Source organism: Zonotrichia leucophrys, chromosome 3, assembly GCF_028769735.1.
Source record: "Zonotrichia leucophrys gambelii isolate GWCS_2022_RI chromosome 3, RI_Zleu_2.0, whole genome shotgun sequence".
Taxonomy (NCBI): domain Eukaryota; kingdom Metazoa; phylum Chordata; class Aves; order Passeriformes; family Passerellidae; genus Zonotrichia; species Zonotrichia leucophrys.
The window spans coordinates 19,753,649-19,781,026 of record NC_088172.1 but is presented as its reverse complement, the minus strand read 5'-3'; the positions used below and the strand labels follow the sequence as shown (position 1 = coordinate 19,781,026).

General features: G+C 39.4%; 1 protein-coding gene across 1 annotated transcript in view; it reads left to right on the top strand.

Moving 5' to 3' along the window:
• MCPH1 (microcephalin 1) overlaps positions 1 to 4,948 on the top strand; it is a 122,324-nt gene extending 117,376 nt beyond the window's left edge. The window contains exons 13-14 of the mRNA XM_064707166.1: positions 2,730 to 2,967; positions 4,753 to 4,948. Of these exons, the coding sequence (XP_064563236.1) occupies positions 2,730 to 2,967; positions 4,753 to 4,808 (294 nt within the window). The 3' untranslated portion in view covers positions 4,809 to 4,948. The remainder of the gene's footprint in view (positions 1 to 2,729; positions 2,968 to 4,752) is intronic.
• The last annotated feature ends 22,430 nt before the right edge of the window (positions 4,949 to 27,378 follow it).

Below are 27,378 nucleotides of genomic sequence, written 5' to 3'. Positions count from 1 at the left end.
AAGTTTGGGTTTCCCAATTTTATGATTAGCTATGTACACATTTGTTTTAATATTAATTTCATCCAACAGCTGTTTCTATAGGAAGATGTATCATATAAATAAGTTTTCATTACAATGGCAGCAAATAAATCCTTTCAGAGGAAATTTTTTAGGAAGTAGGAATACAATTAGTCCTTTTAAATAATATTCCCTAAAATATGCAGAAAATAGCAGATTGCAACAATTTATATTTGGCGTCTTCTATCTAAAACAAGTCTTACTGCCTTCTTTAGATAAAAACTTATCAATTCTAACAATTTTTATCTTTAAAATCTTGGAGTTTCAGGTTGACAAAACCAGTGTGACTTTTGTCTTTTTTAGTTTAATCTAGTCTATAGCACTATAGCACTATATCCTCTTTGGAATTGTATTTTTTCTATCAGTTGCATCTGATTTATGCCAATATGCCAAAGAGCTCTGTGTCAGACGAACTAAGATGGCATTGCATTTGTCATGAGGCTGTTATGAGGTTGATACAAAGAGATCGTTGTTTTTCACTATAGTGAAACACTATAGTGTTGAAAGTTCTTACAACAAGCACTTTCATAGTTTCACGATAGCACAGTTTTTAAATGAAGATTAATGATTTCAATCCTGGTAACACCAAAATCACACTGCTCTGTACATCGCAGATTGCAAAGTGGTTTTTGTTCCTGACCTATTCTCCTTTTAAGACAGAGATCATGGCCTCTAAGCCTCACAAGACCCATCACCAACAGTACTCTTGGAGAATCCCAAATCTGATACCATGTATTAAAACAGTACAATTGTTAATTTTCTGGTTTTGTTGACACCAAGATGCCCAGCAGCCAGGCACTCCTAGAAGAGTGTTCTGCTCAGATGGAGGTAGGCAATGCTTCACTGAGTCCAAATCCAGAGTGCAAGGCATCAGGTGCAGGAAGGGCCATCGGATATATTACATAAGTTTGAGTCCTCCAAAGTTTGCAATATAACTGCAATGATACTGTGATCAACAAAATTACTTAGCAGCTATGAGACAGGATTAGGTGTGCTATGCCATTCCTAAACCTAAGTTTACAAAGGAATAGAAAATATAGGGTATTTCTTATCTTGTGATTGAGTCTTTTTGGTCTGATTCACCCATAGCATTCACTGTCCTTATACCTTAGTGAATTCAGAGAGCAAAGACTCAACCTAATTTTATTCTCAGAAAAGCAACCAAGGAATTAGCAATCTGAGAAAGCTGAATTATTTATTGATGGAGGAGATCTCAAAATTCAGGTTGGCATGAATTGACATGCCCCAGAACAGCAGAGGCCAGTGACACAGAGCCACTGAGCTGAAGCCTCATGTTACCATGGGTTTCAGGCTTTGCAGAATCTTCCTCCAGCTCCTTGATCAGAAGTGCTAAGGCAATTCACTTGGACTTTTATCTCTGAACATGCCATGGAACAATTTGGATTTATAAACCCCTGCAAATCAGGTGGAGATTCTTACATTGGCTGCACATCTGCCAAGCACATACATTATCACATTAGATTCTGAAGTGCCTATAGTTTCCCAGCATGTTTGTGTGTTGAGTGGAAGGAATCCACTCATCAGCTAATTTTTTCCACTGTTCCAGTCACACCTTCTCACATTCTACAGTCTCATATTCAGATGTCTCATAAACCAAATATATGAAAAATGACCTTGCCTCCATGCTCATGTTGTCATCTGTATAAAAAATTCCAAGCACCACATAATATAAAACATTTCTTTTTATTCTCATCTTGCAATTAACTCCAGTCTCGTTGTAAATTTTCTAAACTTTGACAAGCAATACAAATTCAGAGCTGTAACCTACATTGCTCTGGCAGGTCAGTGGCAGCCTCACACGAAGAAATACAATCTTTTTTTTTAAAATTTTGGTATAAAAACTGAATTTTGCATACCATGCTGTGTACACTTGCTGCATGCACTACTTTTATGCATATTACAGCTAAAAGAAATGGCTTTAACTGCTGCAACACTGTTCTGCCGGGTATATGCTGAGAATAAAATTTGTCTTATATAAATCATGCAAGTTTTTGCTATAATGATCAAATGTGACAAGTTGCACAGCATTTGCAGAGAACTTCTCATGGTTTTGTGGACACAGAAGGGTTTACAGTAAATGTTTCGCTCTGAGTGCCGGTACTTTTGTGTTACTTCATACATCTGAGCAAAAATATAGTTTTTTTCTGTGGAGCACAGAAGGGAAAAAGAGGTCCTAAAGTAGTTTAAACTCAGAGTTAGATATGCTTCTAAGCTCCTCAATACAAACCGAGAAGCATTATGTATTATAAAGGCTATCACAGTTTGTGCTGCAAGACTATAATAATTTATAATATCCTTTAAGAGTTCTGTATCATGGCAAGTGTTATAAATGTAAGAATGTAAGTCTATGGTGAAAAATAATAATGTCAAGTGCTTTAAGAAGTTTCATATGTAAATTGTCATATAAATAGGAAATAAAATATTTTCATATAAAATAAAACAATCTCAAAATCTGTTTTGGGAAATGTATTGATCAAGTAAAGCAAATTCTTCAAATATTTTACCCAAGAATTTCTGATACACCTGAAAAAATAAAGTTCATACTAATATATTTCTCTTTTTTTCTGAATTATGAAAAACAAAGATTAGTTTTACTTTGAGTGGAAATGTAACACATTGGTTAATTAATTTTCTGGTTTCCTCAAATACAGATCTGCAGGCTTCAGCGTCATCTCTCAACAGGAAAATACCAGCAGAATCTCTTTTCAAACCAGCCTGTCATGTTTGTATCTCCTACCAGTCAGCCCCCCTGCAAAAAGCTGATTGAACTTATACAGCTGGCAGGAGGGAAAATATGTAAAGCCTTACGTCAGGCAAAAATCTGTATAGGAAGAAAACCAGGAAAGAAGTACCAGGAAATAATATCTTTATCAGAAAAATGGATATTAGGTAAGACACCAAATTTCAACTTATATAAAATATTGCAGAATATGTATTTAAAAAGTTATCAAATGTATTTCACTGAACTGAGGTTATGAAAGTATGAAAATGGAACCAAGCTGGGTTTTCAGGAAAGTTGTCTCTATGGTGAGATCTTTCTCTTACAGCTAAGAGGGCTTTATGATGCTCCTGGTCACCATTTTAATTTTACTTAGAACAAATATCATCCAAATATCTTCAAATGTATCTTTTGTATGATGGTTTCACTTAGAACAAACTAAATTATGGGAAAATGCTTACATGAGAATTGCTTTCTAAAATAGCATTTATTTCAACTTTAGATGCAGTTTTAACTGGTATAAATTGGCATAGTAATACTGAAATATAGTGACTGGTACCCTCTGATAAATTTTCCTGAATGCTGTGTTGTATGAAAGACAATTTTTGCAGTCTCCATTTTACTTGCAAAAAGTTTCTTTTTAACACCTGCTGTTAAGTTCCTGAGTTCTTAGTCTATCATTTTTCCAACTCATTTGCTACCCATTCTGACAGACTCTAATTTTCAGCAAGAGTATTTCCCAAAAAGAGATCTTGTTTAGAAAAAAAAAGCTTTAATTTATGTCATATGCTCTGTCAAACTTCTACAGAAAATGTCTCACTCATACCCTAGCAATAAATGTACTACGGGAGTTGGTGTTATATGGAAGTAGCCAAGCAAGTCCTAATCTCTTGACCTCAAATACTGTCAGATCATAATGACTTAAAACCTGAATGGAAATACCATTAAAGAAGAAAGGAAAAGTGAGCCATAAGTGAAAAATTATCATCGGAATGCACATTTTATGTCATACCTACTTAAAGTGTAAGATAAAATGGTGAGGATTGACAAGGGAGACTTAAGAAGGGGGCATTGTTTATTGTACCTTTCTCCAGTTTCCAGGAAGACCTAGAGAGCAAGTGTGCAAAAGAAAAGTGAGCAGGTAATGAAACCAGAGGTTTGTGCAGGACAAAACACAGAAGTTTCCAATAGCAGTGCTCCAGATGGACAAACGCAGTGATCTGAAGCAGTGTGTGATTCGTGTGTCCCACTCCCAGATCTCATGAGCTCCCTGCAGCTGCACAGGCCACCCTCAGCCCATCAGTGGACTGGAGGAATTGCATATCCAGCTGCTAACAAAAGACTAAATTTTTTGTGCCATTTACAGATTTCCCAGATCATTTTTGCAGTCTGATTTCTAATCACTACATCCTGCTCACGAGGCATGGTCACACTCCATTTAATGGGTTTTAATTCATTTTGATGAATCATCCAATCTCAGAAAAAAGTATTTCTATATGATGCTTTAAAGGAATTATACAGAGTTTTGAAGCTCTGCCCCTTTCTCAGCAGCTGTGTACATAATAGTATGAACAGTGTCACCTATAAATTGCTGTCTCAAATAAATAAATCAGATCTGAAGGTGTTTCTAGTCTTTCACACTCAACTGTTGCAATCCAGTTGGTTTGTGGCTATCTGCTTTCTGCTATTAGTACCAGCTGCCAATTAATTCACTCAAGGTTGACCAGAACAAAAAGCACATAGTTCAATAATGCAGCACCCTTTTAAAACTTGAGTAAATGGTAAATGCTTGCACTATTATCATTTGACTGTTCGCATTTATTTTCTCTCTGTAGGTTCTCAGCTCCACCGAAGTGCTTTATACCAGAAACTGCTCTGAAGTACATTGGTTTTTTATCATCTGTTTCTTTTGCATTTTATTTTTAATAATCCTGGTTTTTTTTAATTTATTTTAGATTCAATCACTCAGTATACAATATGTCCTATGGAAAACTACATTTTTCAGATGTGAGCGAACTCAAGAGTTTCCATATGGTTGTAAGGAGGCACGCCTAACTTGGATTCAACAAAAAAATAAGCTGTGAAGCAAATTCCAAAAAGAATGCAAGTCACAGACTTATAAATATGGAGAAACAATTTCTATATTTTTAATATTTGTGCAAGTGTTCATCTTGTGAAATTTTTAGGTTTTGAAATAAAGTATTTCCCTAATAAAAGTCATCTTCCTTTTGTTTTTTTGTTGGAGACCTTTGGAACTAAAAGCTGAAGGAATCACTATTCTCTGGGAAGGAGTGGAATTTTCTAGTCTTTAAGCAAGGTTGGTCATGTTGCAGTGCAGTTAAAAGATGTGCACTCAGCATGGGTGAGTGGGCCTGAGCTGGGCCTGGTGCAGTCAGCAGGAGCTGGGATCCCAGCCAGATACAGGAATCCTGCTGGCTTTTCTAGTCCCAGGGTCTCTGCACACACCTGAAGGGCCACGTTGCCACATCTCCATGATCATTGCTAGATACATTTCTTTGGTAAAAGGATAAGGTTGCCCATGGTGCTCAACTCACACCTGCTGGTGTAAACTTGCACTTCTAAACTGAGTTTTCAAAAGGAAGTGAAACTCAGTAATTATGATCAGATATGTAACTGAGGTATGGTTTTACTTCAATGCCTTTAATTGAATCTCAGAATGTGTTTACCTTACACCTAGGCTGAAACCACAGCTACTGACTGAGTTAAATGCATTTAGACAGCACATCTTTCAAATGCTAAAATCTGTTGAAAAGGGAACATGCTATGAAATCCTTTAGGTATGTTTGCAAAATGCATGCAAATGTCTTACATATTAAATTCCTCTTTAATCTGTAGATTTGTTTTTAGCAGATCTATATGTAAAGTATGTTGCGTAGCACCTGTTGATCTGTAAATGTACAAGCTCCTTTAAAAGATTCCCAAGTACCAAATAAGTACCATACATCAAAATGATGTAGCATGACAGAGAGTAATGTTGTTAAGTAATGTAAAGGCAGCTCATAACTCACACCTTCCAAACTCAGTGTTCCCATCAGTTTCCTCAGCATAAGACACTGCAAACTCTGTACAAAAAAATATAATTTTGAGTTAATATTATGAAAAATCAAAATATAATTGATTTTTATGTTATTTTGCCATTCTATTGCATTGTTCTAATTCTTGGGCTTTTGAAGAGATTTGAATATAAAAGTTCTGTAAACAAGGATTATACAATCTTTTTCTTCAAAACAAGTTCAGCGGTATCTGTGGGTGACAGGCTGTTTCAGGTAAAAATTGCATTTGTATAGTTGCTCTGTAAAATGTTAAATATGCTTATAATGGAAAATCTTCACATTATGATTCTTCTATGGAAAATTAAACTGATTTTATTTTCTGAAATGCTAAGCACCTGTAACTCAAAAGGTTAAGACCTCATTTTCAAGTGTTACATAGCTGGATTTGGTATGTAAAATATAAAATCTAATTTGCTGAGGTCTTTTCCTTGCTCAGTTTTCTGAAATGCAAATTTTTAACAGTGAAAAGTATGTTTGATATAAAAACTGTTATGTTTGATATGAAATTTGGTAATCATGTCTGTCTGCAAATTGTACAGTTTATCATCAAAACTATTTACCTGTTCTGTGCAGAGCACTGGAAACATATTATCACTCTTCAGCCTTGACCTTATGAGCCCCCTTATTAGGAAAGCAGTTGCCAAGTATTATATAGTAAAATAAAAATTCTTATATAGGTTGTGGCATGTGAACACATGGTTGCCAGTAAATAACAGAATCATTTGTTTGAACTATACTGTTTAACTTTGACTTTAACAACCTCCTGGTTTTATTTTTTAGTAATTTCCTAAGTGTACTACCCATAAAAATCTGTCACTATTAATTTATAGAATATAGCACTCCAAATCAGCTTTCTCATAAATCTTCTTAAGATTAGTCTCAGCTATTTAAGTTGTAAATTCTTGGATCATCTTGTTGGTCTTTATTAGTCACACATGTAAAGACTTGACAGTGAAAAGTCTAATATCTTTTTTTCTAAACTAAAAGGTTTCCAACAAAACAATCTGCCAATTTAGATAATTCCACCTTAAATTCTATGGTTGATAGAAATCCCTGTCTACTGGCTCTTTTTGCAGAATTTCTATTAGACAGGCAGATAGAGCCAGCAGGAAATTGAATTCCAAATTCTGGTCTCACATTCTGGGCAATAGGACTGCTGTCCACCCTGACTGGCTGCTTTCTGAGAGTACCCCCAGCACCAAGAAGCATCAGTGATTCATGAGTAGCTTTGAGTTCTGAGATCTTTCCAACCTGCAGAGGTCAGTGAACATTCCGCAGCACAGCCATGGGCTCTCTCCTCTGCAGACAGGTACAGGATCTCCTTATTGGGAAGATCTACTTAACTTTTATTAATTTCCTTTATTGCTTGTTTTTTCTTTTCTTTTTTTTTCTTTTTTTTTTTTCAGGAGAAGTTGTCTTAACCTTACCTTTTTCATCCTGCAAGAATACTTTGCCATTCATTTGTGAAAATGACTCAGCATAGCACCTGTGTCTCCTCAGAGAGCTTCTGCTGCCCTTCTAAAGGCTCTCTAGCTCAATCCCATTAGTACAATTACAGGTCTTTCTAAGATAGCTGAACTTAATTTGGAACATGTTTAAACCAAAATATATTGGAAAGTCAAAATAAGCATCATTCCTCTGCGAGATTTGTAAATGTAGTTAATTTGTAAATGTAGTTAAACTCCTGACACATTTTAACTCATTTTACTTTCATTGGTGCTATAGGGGGTACCAATTGGGTGCACAGACCACCAATATCCCTCCCATCTTTCCTCTTCCAGAGATAAGAAGAGCTTTTACCACACTTTGCATAATGTAATGGGGACTCACATTGGCAAATACACAAACACTGAGGACAAACACAGGCATGGCCTGGAAGAATGTGTTGCTTAAGCCGTGTCAGAACAGCAGCAAAGTTGGTGTCCTCTTCAAACCATATATCCATAAAAAATAGCTTAGGATCTAAAAAACTTTCTTAGTTTCAGTGACTAATAATGTGAGATTGGCTAAGGATGTGTTTGAAGGAAGAATGCCAGTGAGGTAGGTGGATCCTAAGTATTTTCCCCTTTCTCTGTTTTTGTAATCAGTTTTAGATTGTAACTGCATTTGTGGTAAGTATAGCAATACAGTAAAAAATCTCTAAATATTCACAGTGATCCCAGTATATGAACCATCTGGTATTGACTTACTAAACTACAGATTTTTTGAGCTTGTTTTATGTTTCTGGATATCTTCTTGACTCAACTATAGTCAGCTTTTTGGAGATTGTTCCTTTTTAAATAAAAATAAGTCATAAAAACTATTGCATCACTTGATCATCTGTTTATAGTTCCACTAAAATAAACTTGTGTTATATTAATTGATTTGTATAGAATGTAATTTAGGACTCAACTGCATTTTGTGCTTAAGTGTTAGCAGCACATTCAGTGCTAGGAAGCTGCCAGCACGCACACACTTTTTTTTTTTTGGTGAAACCTTAGGGACTGTGAGGCAAAGGTGCTCTAAATTAGTCTTTCTGGGCAGGAGCTGTGGCTGTGTGGAGCAGTGTTTCTAACACATACTAAGCTTAAAGTTGAGGTATATCAGTAAGAATATCTAGAAAACTGATTAAACTAATTATTTTTTCCTCCAAACAAACCCACAACAACAAAAAAACTTAACTATTTGCTCACACTGAAAACTGAAAAGTATTAACAAGCCTCTGTCTGTGCTAGCAGTCATCTTTATTGACAGCTCTCATAAAATAAAACCAAATGTCTGTGGTCCTATTGCAATAAACAGGGTCTTATTTCTGATCTCCTTTTATTGCTTTATTTCAAAATTAGCTCTTTGCATGACATGCTCTGGAAGAGTATCACCTGTACTACAGCATCGTGCAGCAGCTGATAACAGGGTGGCTAAAAACTGCCAGTGGTTATTTTTTTACCTGTTATCAGCACAGGTGTCTGCTGAGAGCTTTTGCTGGGACCTCACAAAGCAGAGTTTTCCTTCTGTTGATACAGATGTGAGCCAACCTCTGACCACGCAGGAGTGCCTCAGGCTGCTGTGCACACTGAGGTGTTAAGCAGCAGCCAGGTGTGATGCAGGACTGCACGTTTCCTTGAACATCCTTCAGAGAGTGATTTGTGGCGCAGCCCTCCCAGGCTGCCAGCACGTCCTCACTCTGGGAGCCTCGGGCTCGCACTGCCTGAACCTCCCCGCAACCTCTTCCCTGCCGCTTTGTGCTGTTTGCCTTGTAGCTTCTGCTGTCTGGAAGGCACCTGAGCTGTGACTAGAGATGAAACTGCCATGGGATGTTTATTTTCCAAGGGGATTTATCAGGGCCCACAATGTCGTTCACATTGTTTTAGAGATTTATTTAAAGGAAAAAAAGGTGCGGCTACATGTGAGTTCGTGAAAGATTGGTACCACCAGTCCAGGCAGGTTTAGGCTTTGCTTGGGTTTGTTTTTCTCTCTTTATCACAGATTTTATGGGACTATTCACTCAGGGCTTTTAAGAGAGAAAACCAGGTCTTTAGGAGGGAGAGTGCAAAGGCAGGCGGTTTCTCAATATTATTGATGTGACATGTGCATGTGACAGTCATGGCAGCTGATCTGAAACTTGGAAACTCTTCTGCAAGTGGTTACTTTATGCAGTACATTGATCTCTCTCTCTCTTAAGACCCAGCTTTTTCAAAACTTCAAATAATTAAAGAAATACATTTTAAAAATCAGAGGAGAAGATAGCTTCATGACTGAGAACTTTTAAGGAGATGATCTCATCTCTAAATTACATTTTTACTTCTTGGATACAAGTTAGACTTGGATACAAGTATGGGGAGAGGTAAAGAAGAAACGTTTTCCAGATTTTCTGCTCTGGAGTGAAGCATTCCAGCTCATTCACTCAAGCTGAAATTTGTCCAGGGGAAGTTTTACTAAGTAAGTAGTCCCATGGATCTAGAGATAAGCCTAAATCCAAGATGATTTTTATGCATGCAGTATGGAAATTGCCATGACTTTAAATGTTCTGTGAAACATTGTGGATAAACGTCAACCAACATTCAAAATTCTGCATTATACATTTTAAAGATTAAGTTGAGCAAACCCAAGATTTTTGATCTTAACATTTTTGGGGAGGGCACAGGTTTTAGTTCAAGAAATCAACAAATATGGACCTGCTCTGATTACAGCCTAATGTGTCAATTCATATGAAAATCAAGACACTTGGGAACCCTGCTAAAAGCTTGCAGATACTTGACCTCTGTGAAGAGCCTGGCTGGTCCCTTTGCCGCTTTTAATGTACACTTAAAGAAATCTGGGGCTCCTCCTCCTCCCCACTGATGACTGAATATTTCTGAGTAACTTGAAATTCACACCCACTTGAAATGCTGACTTGGGAATTCACTTTTTTGGACACATGCTTCATCATATTTCAGCTGAACACAAAGATAAGCATTTTAGAAGTTGGAGGAAGAGCATTTCCTCCTACAGAAGAGGATTTATATTTTCCCTGACATTGCCCAGGCAACACAGGCTTGAATAAAAAATTGACCCTAAAAGCAGAGTTCTCTAGTCTGGGAATCGACACTGTTATTTTATTCCCAGCTACACTCAGTATCCTACTTGATGAAGAGAAGAATGTCCTTAAGTGCAGGGATGCTGAACATATTTTGATGACCCATATAGAAGCTATTAAAGGCCATAGCTGCAAATAAAAGAATTTGAAGTCTAGAACTTGAGATTCACTTTGCCCTGATTTTATCCAGCCTTTTCTGCTTCTGTGCTTTCTTGTCTTCTTTTTCCTTGATGTCAGTGATATTTCATATATATTACATTTTAAGAGTGTTGTATGAGAGACAGAAACCCATAGTCTCTAAGCAAAACTCTCTTGCACAGTATCACAGCCTCTCTCTTACAGAAAGAGTTCTCCTCTTCTGCCTCCCCATTTGGAATCTTTTGCATACCTACACCAAAGGCAGTGAGACACACACAAACTATGAAGCTACAGCACCCATGGGAGATCTGAGCCTGGATCTGCCCAGGCTAACAAGGGCCTTGTACCCAGGTCTTCAGTTCTCTGTATACCTTTATAAGGGTTACTCATACCACTCAATTTGCTATCTATGCAACATAGAGCATCTGAGTTTAAAGTGTAGGTAGACACAATGACAGCAGGAGCACAAAGACTCCTAATAAAGATTGTCTGAATATCCAACTGAAGTTTTCCAGGAGATTATATCATTAATGAAGAGAGGTTTTTATCTCAGGAAGCTTTGTCTCATGTCCAAATTAGAGAGCTAAAGGTCTAAGTAATCCAAAAGGGGATTGCCCACTGAATTCAAGAAAGGTTCTTTACTTCCTGCCAGCTAGCAGCACCTTCCTTTGCATTTCCAAGCACACAGGTATTCAGTTCTGTTCTCCCTTGTGTCTAAACAGAGACAGGATATTTTGGGAAGGTTCAGAGAAGGGCAGCAAAGTCAAACCTACAAAGTGTCCTCTGTATTGAGAAATGATTGCATAAACTGGGGAATCCCCTGCCTTCAAAAGAGATGACTGAGAGAGCAGTGTTACTCTTCACACCACATAGAATCAAGCTGTGGAACTTAGTGGATCTTAAAAGTTTATATGGATTTTAAAACAACTGAGGTAGGAATTGTTGGAGGCTGGACAGTCTTGCTGAATGGCATGGTGACTCCCTCAATCTTGATGGCACCAATTCCAGGTGCTTCCTGGCCTTTTTGCTACCAGGCAGTAATACAAGACACTCTGCACCTTCCAAAACAAGCTGTAAGTGATGGGTATGATGATCTACAGTGGTCTGCAATACTGCAGAGAGACAACATCTGACAATGACCCACGACATCAGTCAGGGCAGCAGAGAAGATGCGTGTTGCATCTGTGGCTGCAACAGTTCAAGGAAACTAATGGCACCAAAGTCTGCTATAGCTCCAGTGGTGACTGTCATAGTCACAACCTGAAACAGTGTAGGTTGAATCTTAATCTTACTCATCCTAATTAACCATCACTTTTCCAACCCTGGAGGTGGAAGTCTGCATCCAAAAAATCTCCTCAATCCAACTTTGTGGCCCCACCACTACTGCACCAAATAAGGGGTGTCTTCTTACTTGTTATGATCTCCCTACACTGCTGAGAGACTATGCTTCCAGTGTGAGAAGCACAAACCTGTCTCTTTTCATGGACCAGACTATGAAATGGGTACATAACCATAGGAAATGAGTAGCAAAGTGGTCAGCTCTGCCCACTTTCCTGGCACAGATGCCATTTCTTTGTGGCATGCAGTAAGTGGGAGAGCTTGCTCACTTACAAGGACTCCCAGTACAGTTGCCAACCCTCTGTGTCGTGTATTCCACTACTGTTTGTATCTAAAATAATATCAGAATTCTTTCTAATGAATTAAAGAATAGTTTTAGAGTGTGAACTTATCAATAAATAACCAAAGGCATACTTGATTTCAACTTGGTAACTTCTTGCTTTTGTATTTCTGACAACTAACTTCAGTTACTGAGGTAAGAAAATCTTTGTTTTTTTCAAAGTAGGAACAAATGCTCTGTTCTGTTGTAACTAATACAATTTACTCATATCAGTGGCCTTATCTTTCTTTCATTTCTATCTTAGTAGCTGGGCCCTGTATAATCAGCAATTCATTAAGAAAATTGCTATGTTACTGCCTAGTAAGACAAAATATTCTTAAGATAGACTTCCAGCTCCCAACACAGAGAAAAAAATGGTGTACAAATGTCCAATCCCAAGTTATACAAGGAAAGTACAAATACAGGGGTCTCTCAGGAAAACTGGATGTTGCAAATCGAGTGTGGGAAAATGCTGAGAGCTTCAGGTCATGGCTGACATTTAAACTCAACACCTCTGCTTCTGCATTGCTATTACTGGTAGTCAGTGACGTAAAACACTGCTCTGCTGTGGGTTTGATATCGAGATAATCTGTACAATGAGCCACTGAATCCAGCCATATTTACAGACTTAATAATCTCTTTCTGCAGAATATCAATATGGGTACCTAGAAGCAATGTTTGTTTTTAACTTGCAGAGCTGTGCTCTTTTGCATGACCTGCACAAGGAAAGTATTCATATCTGCCTCTTCACAAGGGATTTCTGTGCCAATATCATTGCTTAAAATTCAGCTAACTGAATACCTGAAAACTGATTGCTACATTTTACAAGTCAGAAAATTCAGAGAGAAGCTTTATTTCCATACTTCATTTCTGCTGTACCACAGAGGGTCAGAGGTTCTTCATCACTGCCCTGTGGTCTCCTTAATAAAGGGAAAGGGCTACATTAGAAACGAATCAGCACAGGCCCTGTCTATCCACTGCTCCTACAGAACAGTCTGGTGGTTTATGGACAAATGATGCTATTTATTTTACATCCTGTTTTGGTTTGGGTTTTTTAAAATATTTTGCTGTAAAACATTTTTCTGTCTTTTAGGGAAAGAAAATGACCGCAGCTCTTGATGAATTTGTGATTTCAAAGAACGGAGGCACGCTGCAATAAGATAAATAAATTTGAAAATTCCCTTTAGAAACATCCAGGATTGTCATAGAAAACTCTTGAGTAATGTACATGTGGCTGCTAACAAGGCTGTAAATGGCTGTACTACTGCCAATAAAGGATGCCATCTGGTAAGTCTGTCTGTTAAAACAGAAGTTTGTTGGCAACCTTTGAAGTCTGGAGGTTTGGCTTGGGGTGGGTTTCTTTTTTTCTTTGTTTTTTTTTCTTGTGGGATGTTGCTGAACCATTGAGAAAATCATGACAGTGTTAATGAAATTATTTATGGAGTTATCAAAATGCCAATTGTGACCAATTAGACCCTCAACTCACTACTAAATTGACATTTGGCTTTGTCAAACCAACTTTACCTCAGGTTTGGTCATCAGCCCTTCATGCCACGAAGGGTAGTAAAGGCAGGAGTGCACGAAGTCGAGCTCTAGAGCTTTCTTCTTTCAGCAGGGAAGGCTGTGGTGTGACCTGGGGGAGTTATTCTGGGTGATCATCAGCATGTAATTGCTGTGTCAAATACAAAACCTGTTATACCTGAAGAGGGAGGAGTGAGGAGGAAAGGATACCTTATTCCCAAGGATATTTTTACTCCAAGAAACCTTTTTGTATGATCTCTTGTGGGTGACTACAGAAATCTAGGCAAGCTGGGGAAAGCAGGGTAAGATAACAGAAGAACAAGCAGGTAGTTTGTACATGTTTGTTTGTACATCCCATGCTTCTATTCAGAGACTGCAGGCGGAAGGTAGGGCAACCTCGACAGCCATCCATGCTTGTCCAAAAGGCTGGAAGGACCAACAAAAGCACTAGCAAACAAAAATCCATGTTAAGTAAGAAGTTACTGCCTACCTCATTTGTGGCATCACCACACAGCAGCTCTTTGGTGACCCTAAAATCATGGCAAACAGCAAACATACAAGCTTTAAAGACACTGGCACAAATTTCAGCATTAGGCAGGGCCAAAGAGAAGCATGGCTTAGAGCAAAAAATAATAGAACTCTACTTTTAGAGGGTTAAATCCACTATTCAAAGAAAAATGAGTTTTTCCTGAAGATAGTAAAATACTTCCTTCAATACTTGAAATAATCCATTTTTCAGTGATACTAATTGAAAGATACTCTAGTCAGGCAGAGCAAAAACTGTTGGATGATAGCAGAATTTTTAAAATAATAATAGTAATGCTTTGTGATGTTTGGTTTTGGGAGTTTCAAAACCAAGTGTTGGTTTTGCACGCTTCATCAGAGAAGCACAGCAGTGGGGAACAAACATGATTCATGTCTGACGTTATGCAGATTACAGTAAGAAAAGCTTCCCCTTAAATTAGTTACATTAACAGTATTGATATGATATTTCTGTTCTAATGAGCTGCATTTCAGCATTTTTCTCATGTTATACAGGACTTTTTTGGTCAGTTTGCATCTGCTAGTTGTGTTCAACTGTCAGTAAGGAGATATTTCTATGGAGTTCTTTAATTGCTTGTAGAAAATTCAGGCTTGGTCCAGACAATTCTGACAAAAACAGGAAAAGCTTTAGAGGTGGTTTATTTTTTAAATGCTGTCGGTCACCAAGGTGCTGTGAGGCTGGGCAGCCCCAGACAGCCCAAGGAACCATCCCAGCCCACACCATGTGCATGGAGCAATCCCAGCTGCTGGAGCTGCTGAGGCAGCACGGCCAGAATGTACAAAATAATGCCCCTGATGGAACCTGCTGCCTCCCAATGCCTGAGTGAGCTCACTGAAGTCACAGACTCCAAGGATTTAAAGCATAAAGAGATTGGACACACCAAAGCAGGCAGGCAGAGACAGCAGCTCTATCACACAGAGATTCCCTGAACAGGCAGGATGGGGACGCCTGTGGCAATGGAAGACTCTATCTTGCTGACAGCAGCCACAGCTAAAGAGTGAGCCTGCGTGTCCCTGCCACCTGGGCTGAGTCCAGAGGTGCCACAGGGCCCTTCCTGTTTCCACAACATGGGCTGTGTGTTCCTCTGCATTGGTGTTTCCACCTCATCTTTGATTCCTCCCAGTTTTCATCAATCTCAGCCAGCCCCATCCCGTGCTCAGAAGTCTCATTTAATCTAACTGATGGATAAGAAGCATATGCAACTTTTTCAATAAGATTTCTGACTTCACCCTTTTAACCCAGAGAAGAACTATAAATAGTTTATAATGTCTGGGATTTCCACAGCCTAAGTGCAGCTATAAATAGTTCTAAACATTTTCCCACTTCATGCTTTTGAAAAGAACATTCTCCACTTCCTTTCTTGGAGAACCCCTGGGAATAATCCTAGATCACAGCTCAGAAAATATGTATATTAGGAGAGTTTAGCGAGACGGAGCTACGGCAGCTCTCGGGCTAATTTCGCGTCAGGAAAGGGTCAGGCGTGCTTTGCCAGGAGTTCATGCCCGTGATGCCCGGGGGCCGAATGCGGTCGGTGCGTGCCCGCTCAGCCCCCGGGCCGCGGGGCTCGGCCGCGCTGACGTGGGGGACGTGCGGGCTCGGCGGGCGCTGCTTCAAAGCCCGGAGCGGGACACGGCCCTTCGCCCCGCATCGCGCACGGGCTACAGCGGGCCCCGCTCGGAGCCGCCGGTCCCGGGGCCGGGATGGGCAGGGAACGGGCCGGGAACGGGCCGGGAACGGGCCGGGAGTGGCGCCCCCTGGCGCCCGCCCGCGGCGGCGGCAGAGAACGGAATTCCCGCTCCGGCCCGGAGCTCGCTCGCTCTGAAATGAGTTCGGTACCGGAAAGCTGATGACAAGAACGGGGGGAAAGACTGACCTAAATTATGTTCTGCCATTCAGTCCTGTCCTTCATTTCCTCTATCTTGCCTTTTTAATTTCACCTTAAAGCACCACGCTGCTTTCACTTTAAAAGCTCTAAAATGTCCGATATCTATTTTACCCGTGATGTGAAGATATTTGAAGCTGATTATCAGAAAAGACTGGAATTTATCACTACAGAAGATTATAAATTATTTGCTTCAGTACACTAGATCAGGTACCTCCTAATGAACAAGCATTTGCAAGACACAGCTACAGGGAATGGCTTCATACAGAAATTTAGGAAGCACAGGGAGTAGGACAGCTCAGTTGACAGACCCAGACCACTTATTCTACATAGCCCAGAAAAATGTTCATGTGAAAAATATAAAAACAGAAAATTATTTCATGCCATTATATCTTTTAAAAGTACAGAAAAGTTTGATGAGATGATTTTATGCATGGCTTCATGTCTATAGAAAAGTAGATGAGCCATAATAAAAGACCAGTTTCAAAACAAACATTTTTAAATTCAGCCCAGGAACTGGCAGGGATGTTGAGTTCCTAATATTAGATGGCAATGACTTTCTGTAAACAAGGAGCATGAGAAGAGAAAGTCCTAACCCCATAGAACTCCAGGAACTCAGAGAACCTCCATAGTATAAGGTGTATAGTGCGTGATTCCTGATACTAAGGACACAGTGAAATGCTTAACACACATGAAAGCAAACTGAGATGCTTGCAAGAATTCCTATTTACTTTCTTTTGACACTCTAAATCAAAATACCTTTAAATTTGTATCCATGCAGTAGCAAATTTTTATACAAAATTAATGCAAATTGTCTGTGATATATGCAATACCAAAATGCTGATTCCTTAAAAAAAGTTTCCATGAGATTACTATCACAGCCTGTTCCCAGATTTGTTACATGGTATGCAAACTCTGCACCCACTTATATGCTTGTACACTGAATGAAGTATGGCTCACTTCAAAAATACCTCCTTTTTACATTGACTCAATTTTACTTGGTCCAGATAAAGAGGCTGTTGAGATAATGGAAAATTCCTCATCACAGAGAAGATCTGACTGTGCACAGGAAAAGAGAGCTCTCTGCACAGCCACCTCTCTCTACATCTTTGAAGACTTTGGTAGGTTCACATTGGGGAGGGGACTGGATATTTCTTTGTCTCAAACCCATTGCAGACAGAATACAAACCTTTGTATCACAGCTGATCAACCAAAAAAACCCAAAGTCATACAATCAGTCAGTGCTCTATAGTCTACTTAGAAATGCTCTACACATGACAAATACCTCTACATAAAGACAAGCCTCACCTTTTTATGTAGTGGCCAGCATGTGTTGTCATTCAGGGTATTTTTGAATGAGAATTGAGATGCCTATACCAGCAGACCAGTAAAATGATTCTGCTGTTATGACAGTAGGAACATAAGCCTGAACAAAGGTAAAGAAATAATGTACAGTGCACTTGAAGTTATGCAGGATAATCCCAGGAGTTTCTGTGAAGTCAAAAGAAAAAAAAAAAAAAATTTATAGCTTCTATCTTATTGTCACAAAGTATTCTGTAAGCACTCATGCTCCTTGGCCCAGTTTCTCCTCTTTCCAATCTTGTTTTTCAAGTGGAGCTCCTTTACTAGTAAGCATTCATTTGAATAGTCATAGTATGAGGCACAGCCTCTGAGCTGGCAATTTCATTCTTCTCCCTTTTGAGCAGTGTTTTTCCTCTGCAGGTCCCTATCTCTGTAGGATATAATACAAATCACTCTAATGGATTAAACTCAAAATGCTGCTCCCATTTGGCACAGAATGAGCTCTTACAGAACCCCAAAGCCAAATGCATGTCTTCCAAAGAGAAGCAATATGCTACAAGGGCTTGGTTCAAGGTTCAAGCCTTAACACTATTCTAGGTAAGATCTTCTACATAGCTGAATGTGGCAGTAAGCTGAGATAGGAAAAAGTTAAATTATCAAGCTGAAATGTTATTTAAATATCATGAATTAAAAGCTCCAGCCTAGCTGCAAAGAATTAAAAAGGGCACAAGCTTGGCAATGCTCCTAAGGCAGGAAAAGCAATGTTTAGAGAGAAAGGAATCTTTGTTTGAATGCAAAAAGGAAACTAAAACTGGGAAAAGGGAGCAAAGAAAATGTATCTGGGTGACTGCAAACTGACAGAATACAAACCTCCCTCAATACAAGGAGAATTTCCATGAATTTCAGCCGGGCCACTGTCAAAAATCTCATCATCTAATATAGTCAAGGTGAAATCCGAGAAATTTCATAGGCTACTTTTAAAACTGAGTTTAATTTGTAGTTGCTTCTGTCACATCTCATTCTCTTCTGTTTCAGACTCCAAGGGACAAAGGTCAGTTTCTTCTTCCATACCCATCTTTGTTGTAAGAAATGCTGAGAACTCAAATCCTCTCCTGTTGGCAGCAGCGGGGCTCCTGCTGATAATTTCGGTAAAATGGGAACATGGACACCAGCCTCTGTGGAAAATACTCAGCAAGTGGGAAGGAACCTGAACTTCTTGCCTCTTCAAAGGAAGCCATCATCCAGAGAGGTGAGATCACACCCAGTCGGTGTGATGGCTGACTGCTGCCAAAAAAGGGAGGGCCCACCACCCCCTCTGCAGGGACCCAATCCAGTATGGGCACATGGAGCTAGATCGGCTTGCTGACTGGGGAGAATGATTAGCCTTTGTTTCTTGTTTCAACGGGTTAATCTTCTGTGGAATCATCTGCTTGATCGACTTGTGGTCACATCTAAATCCCAGCTCAGGGAAGCAGCGTGTGAGCACAGGGCTGTGGGGAAAGGGCCTGCTCTATACCCAGCTTATATTGTGAAATTGCCCCATAAGAAAAGCATGATCAGAGTCCTCAGCATTAGACTGTGAAGGACAAAGATGAGAGTCTCTACACACTGCAATTAATGAGATGAATGAGTATCCATTTTCCTAAATGGCAAGCCTGCCATTGAAAATTAGGTGGGGAAAATCAATACAATTTCTTGGAGGTTTATATTGCTTCAGAGTGCATTAATCCTCACCCTGGCAGTGAGAAAGTCTCCATGAAAGATTGTGTAGGAGGGATGTGTGCTGCCCTGGAGCTGCAAAGTCCTTTGAACCTGCTGGATGGGATAGACAGGGCAGGGAGGTGAGGTAAGCCCTGAGGGGAGCAGGCAGCTGACATGGTGATCTCTCAACTCCACAAAGCCCCTGGAAGGGTTGCTGTGACCACAGTTCTTCAGTGGGTTTGCTCTGGCCATCATATCATTGCCAGCCAACTCACAGTGTCCCTGGCAGGGTAGAACTAATAATAACTGAACTACAGCAAATGTCATCACTTCCCACAGCCCCTTCCCTACTGAGCCAGGCGCTCAGAGCTTCAGCCCAACAGGGGAAAAGGGACATTCCTCACCCAGTGTGAATACAATCAAAACATGTCACAGTACTTCTAATTAAATCCTACTTAAAATTATTGCCTCTGTAGAATTGCCTGCAAGGAAAAAGCCCCAGAATAACTCAGTTACCATGTAGTTCAATTCACCATTGTTGTCTGAGACCAATGCCAAACACATCCGAGAAAAGGCATCACTGACATAAATTCCTGCAATCGTATGAACAAGCAGAAATATCTTCCTGACTGCACCTGGGATTTGGCCAATGATACATTAACCACCATTATCATTTTCTTGTAGGTAGTTTAACCACAGAGGCTTTCTGTATTGAAATAATTAGGACTTTGGACATTCCCTAAACAAGTTCCCATGAGAAAAGATTTTCTGGGTAAGGTTTCTGGTAAATTGCTCAGGCCGGAATTTGATTACAATATCTCTTGCAGTGACAGAAAGTTAAAAATCACAATGTAATATTGGAAATGTATCCCTTCAGCTGCAATTGGGATATATTATGTGATCTGCTGATACTTGTTTCTTTATATTTTCAAAGCCAAGTTATATGAATGTTATGAACCTTCTGTGCTGGCACTGACTGATGAAACATTTTGGAAATTATCTGCTCATACACCTACATGCTTAGTACAACAGAGAGATGGAAATTTAACTGCATTCATGACTTTCATTGACTTTTCTTTTTCCTTATGAATTTAACTTTAGTTTTACAGGACTGGATTCTGTGAAACTAAGGAGTACACTTGTGCTGCTGCATGGGAAATGTCTTGTTTTTAATGAGTTCCCAACTTAATGACCTGTGGGATTTCAAAGTTCCTTTTTTGTTTTAAAGGAAATGATTAATATATATTCTGTCTTTAATTATAGTGCTATAATTGTGTGAAAGGAATTCCATTCATTCTTTTCTTCATTTAAATGTCTTACATTTGTGAATGTTAGGCAACATAATCTTCTAAAAGTTCTGTCTGCAAAACAGAGGTATAATATTATTCACTTTCAAATATGAGAGTTATGGGAGTACTGGTATTCCTCAGTTTAGGGCAGAATATTTTGATTGTTACTGTTAAAGGATAGGCAAGTTATTTAAATAATTGCTTGACTAAAATAAAATGAATTTATATGGAAATAAATACATGGCTTCAAGTACCTATTAATGTAATACTGCTCCTTATTTTTTTACCAAAAGAATGCTGCAAAACAGGAAATGTTATGTGTATATTTTTGTTGATTCTGTAAATGGTTACTATAGCCCACTAGCAAATGTCCTATGATAAATTTGGATAATTGGTAATTACACTTTAGAAAACAAATCTTAATCCTACTGCTCTGTCTGTGTAATCTAAGGACTTTCTATTAACTCTGAAAATCATTCATGACTTCTGTCTGCTGTTTTTGCCCCATGTAATTGGGAGATCAGGTTTTACGGTTTTCAGGAGCTTTTGTATGTGCTGCATACAAATCCCATCCCTGTGACTCAGACATTTTGATCCTTTGATTATCAGCCAGATATTTTTCAACAACCTGTAAATCTCTGGAAATAAACATTTTTGTCTGATTTTTTCCTTACACATAAGGAAAGTCTGATTTTGCAAAATTGTGATTTAGAAAAACCTTTTAGGGTGCACACCACCACTCCACACAGACGCAAAACACCTTTCTCCCACTGCCCACTCAGCTTTCCTACTCCACACCAGACACCACTCCAGGTGCTCTGACCAGGTATCCCTAATTTGGTTTTCCAGATGGTCTGGCCTAGGATCAAGATCCATTCCTTAGCATGGATCGCGAGGATGAGACAGACTTATAGACTTTTCTTTCACATATGTCTGAAAACTTGAAACTTTATTTCTTTGGGGTTTTGAGTAGTCCCCAGACCTTTTAAAAACCATGTGAAACCTGGTTCATAGCTCCTTATATGCACCTCTCCATCCTACCAGAGACAACTGGCTCTTCTCCCAGCAGCACCACCACCAAAAAGGGAACACAGTCTAGGTTAGAACTATCTGGATCATCAAATCCCAGCCCTCTGCTACCTCAGGACTATGTCATAATCCATTTATAAAGTTAGCAAGCACCATCTTAAAACTACTTAGGCTTTGTTGCCTCCCTGCACCTGTTAAGAAGACCTCATTCCCAAGTGGTAAGCTTCTGCTATCTAACAGAATTACCTACTATTACTCTTCTAGTGCATTGACTTGCATTTTGCACAATTACATTTTATCCCACTTCCATTTTGCCAGTTCTCATCTACCCTGCTAACCTTTAGTGTTTTGCTTTTACAGAGCTGCATTGGGAAGGATGTCATTTTAAGACATTTATTTGATACACAAGAACTGCATTATCCTTCTGCTGATAAACAGAAAAGGCTCAACGTTCCTAGCAAGGTTAGAGGTCACTTCCTAGAGTGATCTTTCTTGTAGCTCAGAAGGAAAAACATGTACACATTCCATAAAGGAGAGTGCTGGTGTGTTCTGCTAGAAGTGAAGTGCAATGTTAAATCACAATAATACCTCACCACAGGATTATGAAAGTAGCATTGAGGGTAATTTTCACAAATGTTACTGTGTAGCCAAAAAGAATTCCAGTATATTAACAAAAAATGATAACTTAGTATATTAATGTAAGAATCAGTATGGTTAGGAAATACTTAGAAAAAGAACTGGTAAAGCAGACAAAAAGAAAAAAACATAAGTAAAGCTAATTTTCTGCAACTTTCCCTCAGCTGTGTTTCTGAAAACTCTGCCTCCAGCTGTCAGCCATGTCAAAATGAGCAAGGCAAGCAACTGAACAGGAATGATGACTTTATTTCTCTACAAGTAAGCATGGAGCTTTGATAATAATTTCACTGTGTCTAGACATGAGCCAGCACACCCCAGGCACTAGTCTGATGGGCCATTACTGTCAGCTGCTTTTACTTCCTCTGTCCTTATCAGCTACCTAGCTTTGTGCCACTGAGGAAGAACAATAGCGTACATCTACTTTTTTTGCAAAGTCATTAAAGAAACCATTTAAGAGTATCAGGCTCAAGACCAGTCTTTTAGGAACTCTGAATTCACACTAGTTCTCTTTCCTCTTTGGCCGGTTCCTCACCTTGCCTACAGTTCTAATGCTGATCTTCAGGTTCCCCACCTAATTATTAATTTTCCATTTGGCATTGTATAGAGTCTTCTAGAGAAGATGGTAACTTTTATTGCAATTTTTCAGTTATCTTACTAAAGAATATGAAAATGAAATTTGCATTTTATCCCCTTTAACAGCAATTTTAGTCTCTTTAGTAATTTTTTCCAACAAAAATATATTCTTTAAGTCCTGTGAAGTCAGACTGAAAGACTATCTAGAATACCCTGCCTAAATATAGCATGTATTGATATATTGAAACCTTGCAAGTTGCAGAATCAATATAATCTGTTTTCTTCATGCACACAGTACATTTTGCCTATTCTCAGTAGACCATGAAAGCACTCTTGGTAGATGAGCAGTAATTTAAAAAGTCAATAAATTCCTCCATTCAGGCATTTCAAGTAGGTTAATGTGAAATGAATACATTTTATATTGCCCAAGGTAGAACTGGATCATTTGCATTTACTCTGGATTATATTAACAATCCCTCTTGTACCAGTGTGACATCTCCCTGCAGGCCCCTTTGGAGTAAGAGCATAATTTCTGCAGCCTGTGATGTTTCTGACTTCTCCTCTCCAGAACTCTGAACAGAATGATTACATCTGAGGGGAGGAGCTAGATGTATCTCACAAAGAATAAATCTACAGCATATTATGTCCTCACTTTTACAGCCCTCAAGGTATATGGGAGATTGAGCTTCCTTAGGATGCAGCCCCCTTTGAAACAATATTGCTCTTTCTTTTATTATTTTTTACCTACTATTCATTTTGAAAAGTCTACTCAGGTAAAATACTAGTGGTGCTGGGTTTATTGCTTTGATCCAGTGGTTTTTGTGTGTTCACACCTGGTTTATAATTTTCATTCTCCCTTTGTGGCTACTTCTTATTTATCTAAGCAAAAAACATTTGTAAAACATGAAATAACTATTCTGTTCTGCTCTGCTTAGGGAAGGTTTTCAAACTTGAGCTTTAACATGAAGCTTACACAACAGGGAGAGTCAAGGAAAAAGTAATATGAGAAGAGATTTAGAAATTGTGGCATAGAAATAAGAGATTTATGAAATTTTAAATTTACTTGCTCCTGGAAAAAGAAGACTGAAGAGACTTCAGGGTAGTAGTCTCATAATAAACTTCATGCAGGTTGTGAAAGACTAGCTAGGTATGAGTCATAGAATGTCTTGAGTTCTAAAGGCTCTACAAGTCCAACTCTGGGCCCTGCACAGCACCATCCCCAAGAGTCACACCATGCGCCTGAGGGCACTTTCTGAATTCTGTCAGGCTGTGCTGTGACCACTGCCCTGGGGAGCTGTTCCAGTGCCCAACCACCCTCTGGGTGAAGAAGATTTTTCTGATATCCAATTTAAATCTCCCCTGGCACAGCTTCAGGCCATTCCCTCAGTTCCTGTCACTGTCACCACAGAGCAGAGATCAGTGCCTGCCCCTCCTCCTCCCCTCACAAGGAGCTGTAACTGAGAGAGGTCTCCCCTCAGTCTCCTCCAGGCTGAACAGACCCAGTGACCTCAGCTGCTCCTCATACAGCTTCCCCTCAAGGCCCTTCACCCTCTTTGCAGCTCTCCTTTGGATGCTCTCAAATAGCTTAATACCCTCTCATATTGTGATCCTCAAAAGTGCACACAGGACTCAGATGCAAGGCCACACCAATGCAGAGTGGGACAATCATGTCCCTCAACCTGATTCCTGATGCACACCAGATATTTGAGCTTTTCTTAATGCAAGGGGCTTGAAGTTGATAATCTTCTGAAAGGTATCATTTTGCATTTCTATGCTTTTGTCTCAAGACAGAAAGTTATTGCCAAAGTCGCCAACAGGCATTTTAGGCCTAGTAATTTCACCATCAGTGTCTTTGGGCATCCAGATTGTAGTTTTATGAAAATATCTCCATATTTTATTCTTATTTCCCATAGTAGTTCTTTGCAAGATATAGGGAAAAAATCGGCCTATAGCCAAGGGGTGGGAAACCCTCTATCCTGCTACATCTACTCATCCACAAATTAAAGGTGAACATAACATAGAATTGTGACTTTGATGTGTGTATCTTTTATGATACTGAGTAAGGGTATCACCTACTCCTTACAGGAAAAAGGAGTAGGTAGAGTGAAGACCAGCCAACTACTTCTACCCATGATCTTACACATCTTGTCTCATCTGTAGGCAAATGGCTTGAGCACTGTCTCCAGGGTTCTGAGACCGGAAACTGTGAAAAAATTATTGTGGGAGGCAGCAAAAGGACTAACTGCTGTGTCTCTCTTCATAGTTCTCTCTTTCTACACAACAACAAAGACAACTTCTCTTTGTCTTGTGCAATGCACCAGCATTACAACAAAACAGTCTTGCTCTGAAAAGCTCAATAGAGAAGAATAACTTTGTTTTGTTAAGAGACAAAGACAGAAAGACTTCTGTTACTTCATAATACAATCTCCTTCTGTTGGGAACAATACCCTATTTAAAAAAAAGGTGTGAAAGTGCAGCTCCAGGAACGGGAGGTGGTGTGCCCCAGAGCTGTGAGCAATGGGAGTCCCCGCGCGGCAGGCTGTCCCACAGCTGCGGATACTGAGAGCTCCAGCTACCAGGGAAGAATGAGCTGGAAGCCCTGAGAGCCACAACTCCCAGCACTTCCCAGATCTCTGCCAAGGATCCAGGTCAGCAAGCTGTCAGGAAGCTGAGGACAGTTCTCATTGAAACACTAGATTTTGATGATTCAGCAAATGCTCAATTAGAAACATGTCAGAATTTTTCCAACCAGCTCTACTGACAATCTAAACAAATAAAGGGTGTGGGGAGGAAATATTATCCTTGTTTTACACCAAGGGGACTGGGGCACAGACATATAATGTCAGGTCTGCAGTCCAGAGGCAAACTTAGATTTCATGTCATCCCTTGATCATAAGAGTTTCTTTGCTCTAAACTCAATTTGCCATTACAATGACCTTGTGAGATAAGCATTACTTTAATTTTATAAATGGGAAACCAAAATAACCTGTACAACAGCAGATGGGAAGCCTGTATCTTGAACCCAGTGTTCCTAAAGCTGCAGAACTTCAGTAGCAAGCCTGACTGTTTCTTTTGTGGACAAGGTACACAGATAAGACACAGTGAGACTCAGACAACCTTGCAGCAATGGTATAAATTCCTACAGCAAAGTACTCCCATGCCACAGTCTTCTTATTCTGATGCCATACTGTTCATGCAAAAATGTTGGTTTACTATGACTAAAACCCTTGTAGGTGGTTGTGGGTAGTATAGAACTAAAACTTTAGATAGAAGGAGGTAACTAATTCTTCCCTAAACACTCATAAATACAGTTCAACTGGTATTCCTAGTTCTGCTAAACACAAACAGCTATATCTGTGTCTAGGCACACCACATTAATTCTCTTCCCAGGTCTTTCATGATCCCAGGTGTCTCATGCTTCTCTATGTAAATATTAACTCATCCTTCAGCTGGGTTTACACTGTGAACACAGCCCTAATTGCAGGTAAGAACTGTAGCATTATCTGGTATCAAAGTCGGTTTTTATTAATAGATTTTTAATTTCAAATTTCGAAGAGCTTGTCTTTGTTGTATTGTCCCTGCTTATTTTAAAATTGAGGGTTGAAATTTCCTAAACTGCATTATTTTAGGGAATATAGCTATAGAAAATCTGCAATTCTGCTATGCCACTTGAAATCCTTTTAATTTTTACTACCTTTGGCCTTATAGCAGAGATTTGTTTGATATGGTCATGAGTAGCATTTGAGCTATGGGCAGAACTCCTCCTCCTACTGTGAAAATTGGCTCAAATTTGGCAAGCCACAAAGCTCTGATAAATCTGTTTGTAACTGCTTAATGCAGAACCCAAGTTTACCAGCTAAAATGCACAAATCCTGGCTCACTGAACAGGCTCTATGGATGCTGTCCTTCCTGAGAGACAGCATGCTTTGGCCCTTTCAGGCCATCCAAGGACCAGAGGAGGGGCCGCAGTACCTTATTTTGGCATTGTCTCAGTGCTGTCCCTGCCTGCACCCAAGTGCCACAGGGGCAGAGGCCACCCAAGTTACACAGAAAGGGACTGAGAGCTTGACCAAATGAGGCGGGAAAGGCCAAGCCAGAACTGCTAGTCTAGGATGAAGTTGTGGCTGAGAATTGTTGAGGAACGACTGGACTGTGACCAAGTAGGCAGGAAGTAAAAATTATAATTGCTCTGGCAAAGAGAATTTGACATAAAGAAGAGTGGATAACAGGATTAGGAGCTCTCAGGGGAAATTAAGAGCAAACCAGGATTCACTAGGAAAAAAAAGAGATGGACATTGTGTGAGAAATGTGAATGGGATGCACAGAGTCATGGGAGTAGAATTAGCTAGGCTTGCCTGGGAAGGAGATTGGAAAAAAATATGGAGAGAAGAACTGAGAACCAGAGGATGTATTTTGGAAGGGAGACTGAGAGTTTGATGGGTGACTGGAAGACTGAAAACAGAGGAAGACTGGAAACAGAGGCTTGGAGGCAGATGAAAGATGATAGAGATGCAGCTTGATGCAAAAGAGTGTGCGCTAATTAAAACTCTGTTTCCTCCACAATCTGCAGATTCTTGAAAATCACCATATCTCTGGCGTCAGCTGATGTGTTTTATAACCATTGGAAAAAATGTGCTTCTCCTCATTTACTAGTTTGGTTTATTAAATGGTGACATATTA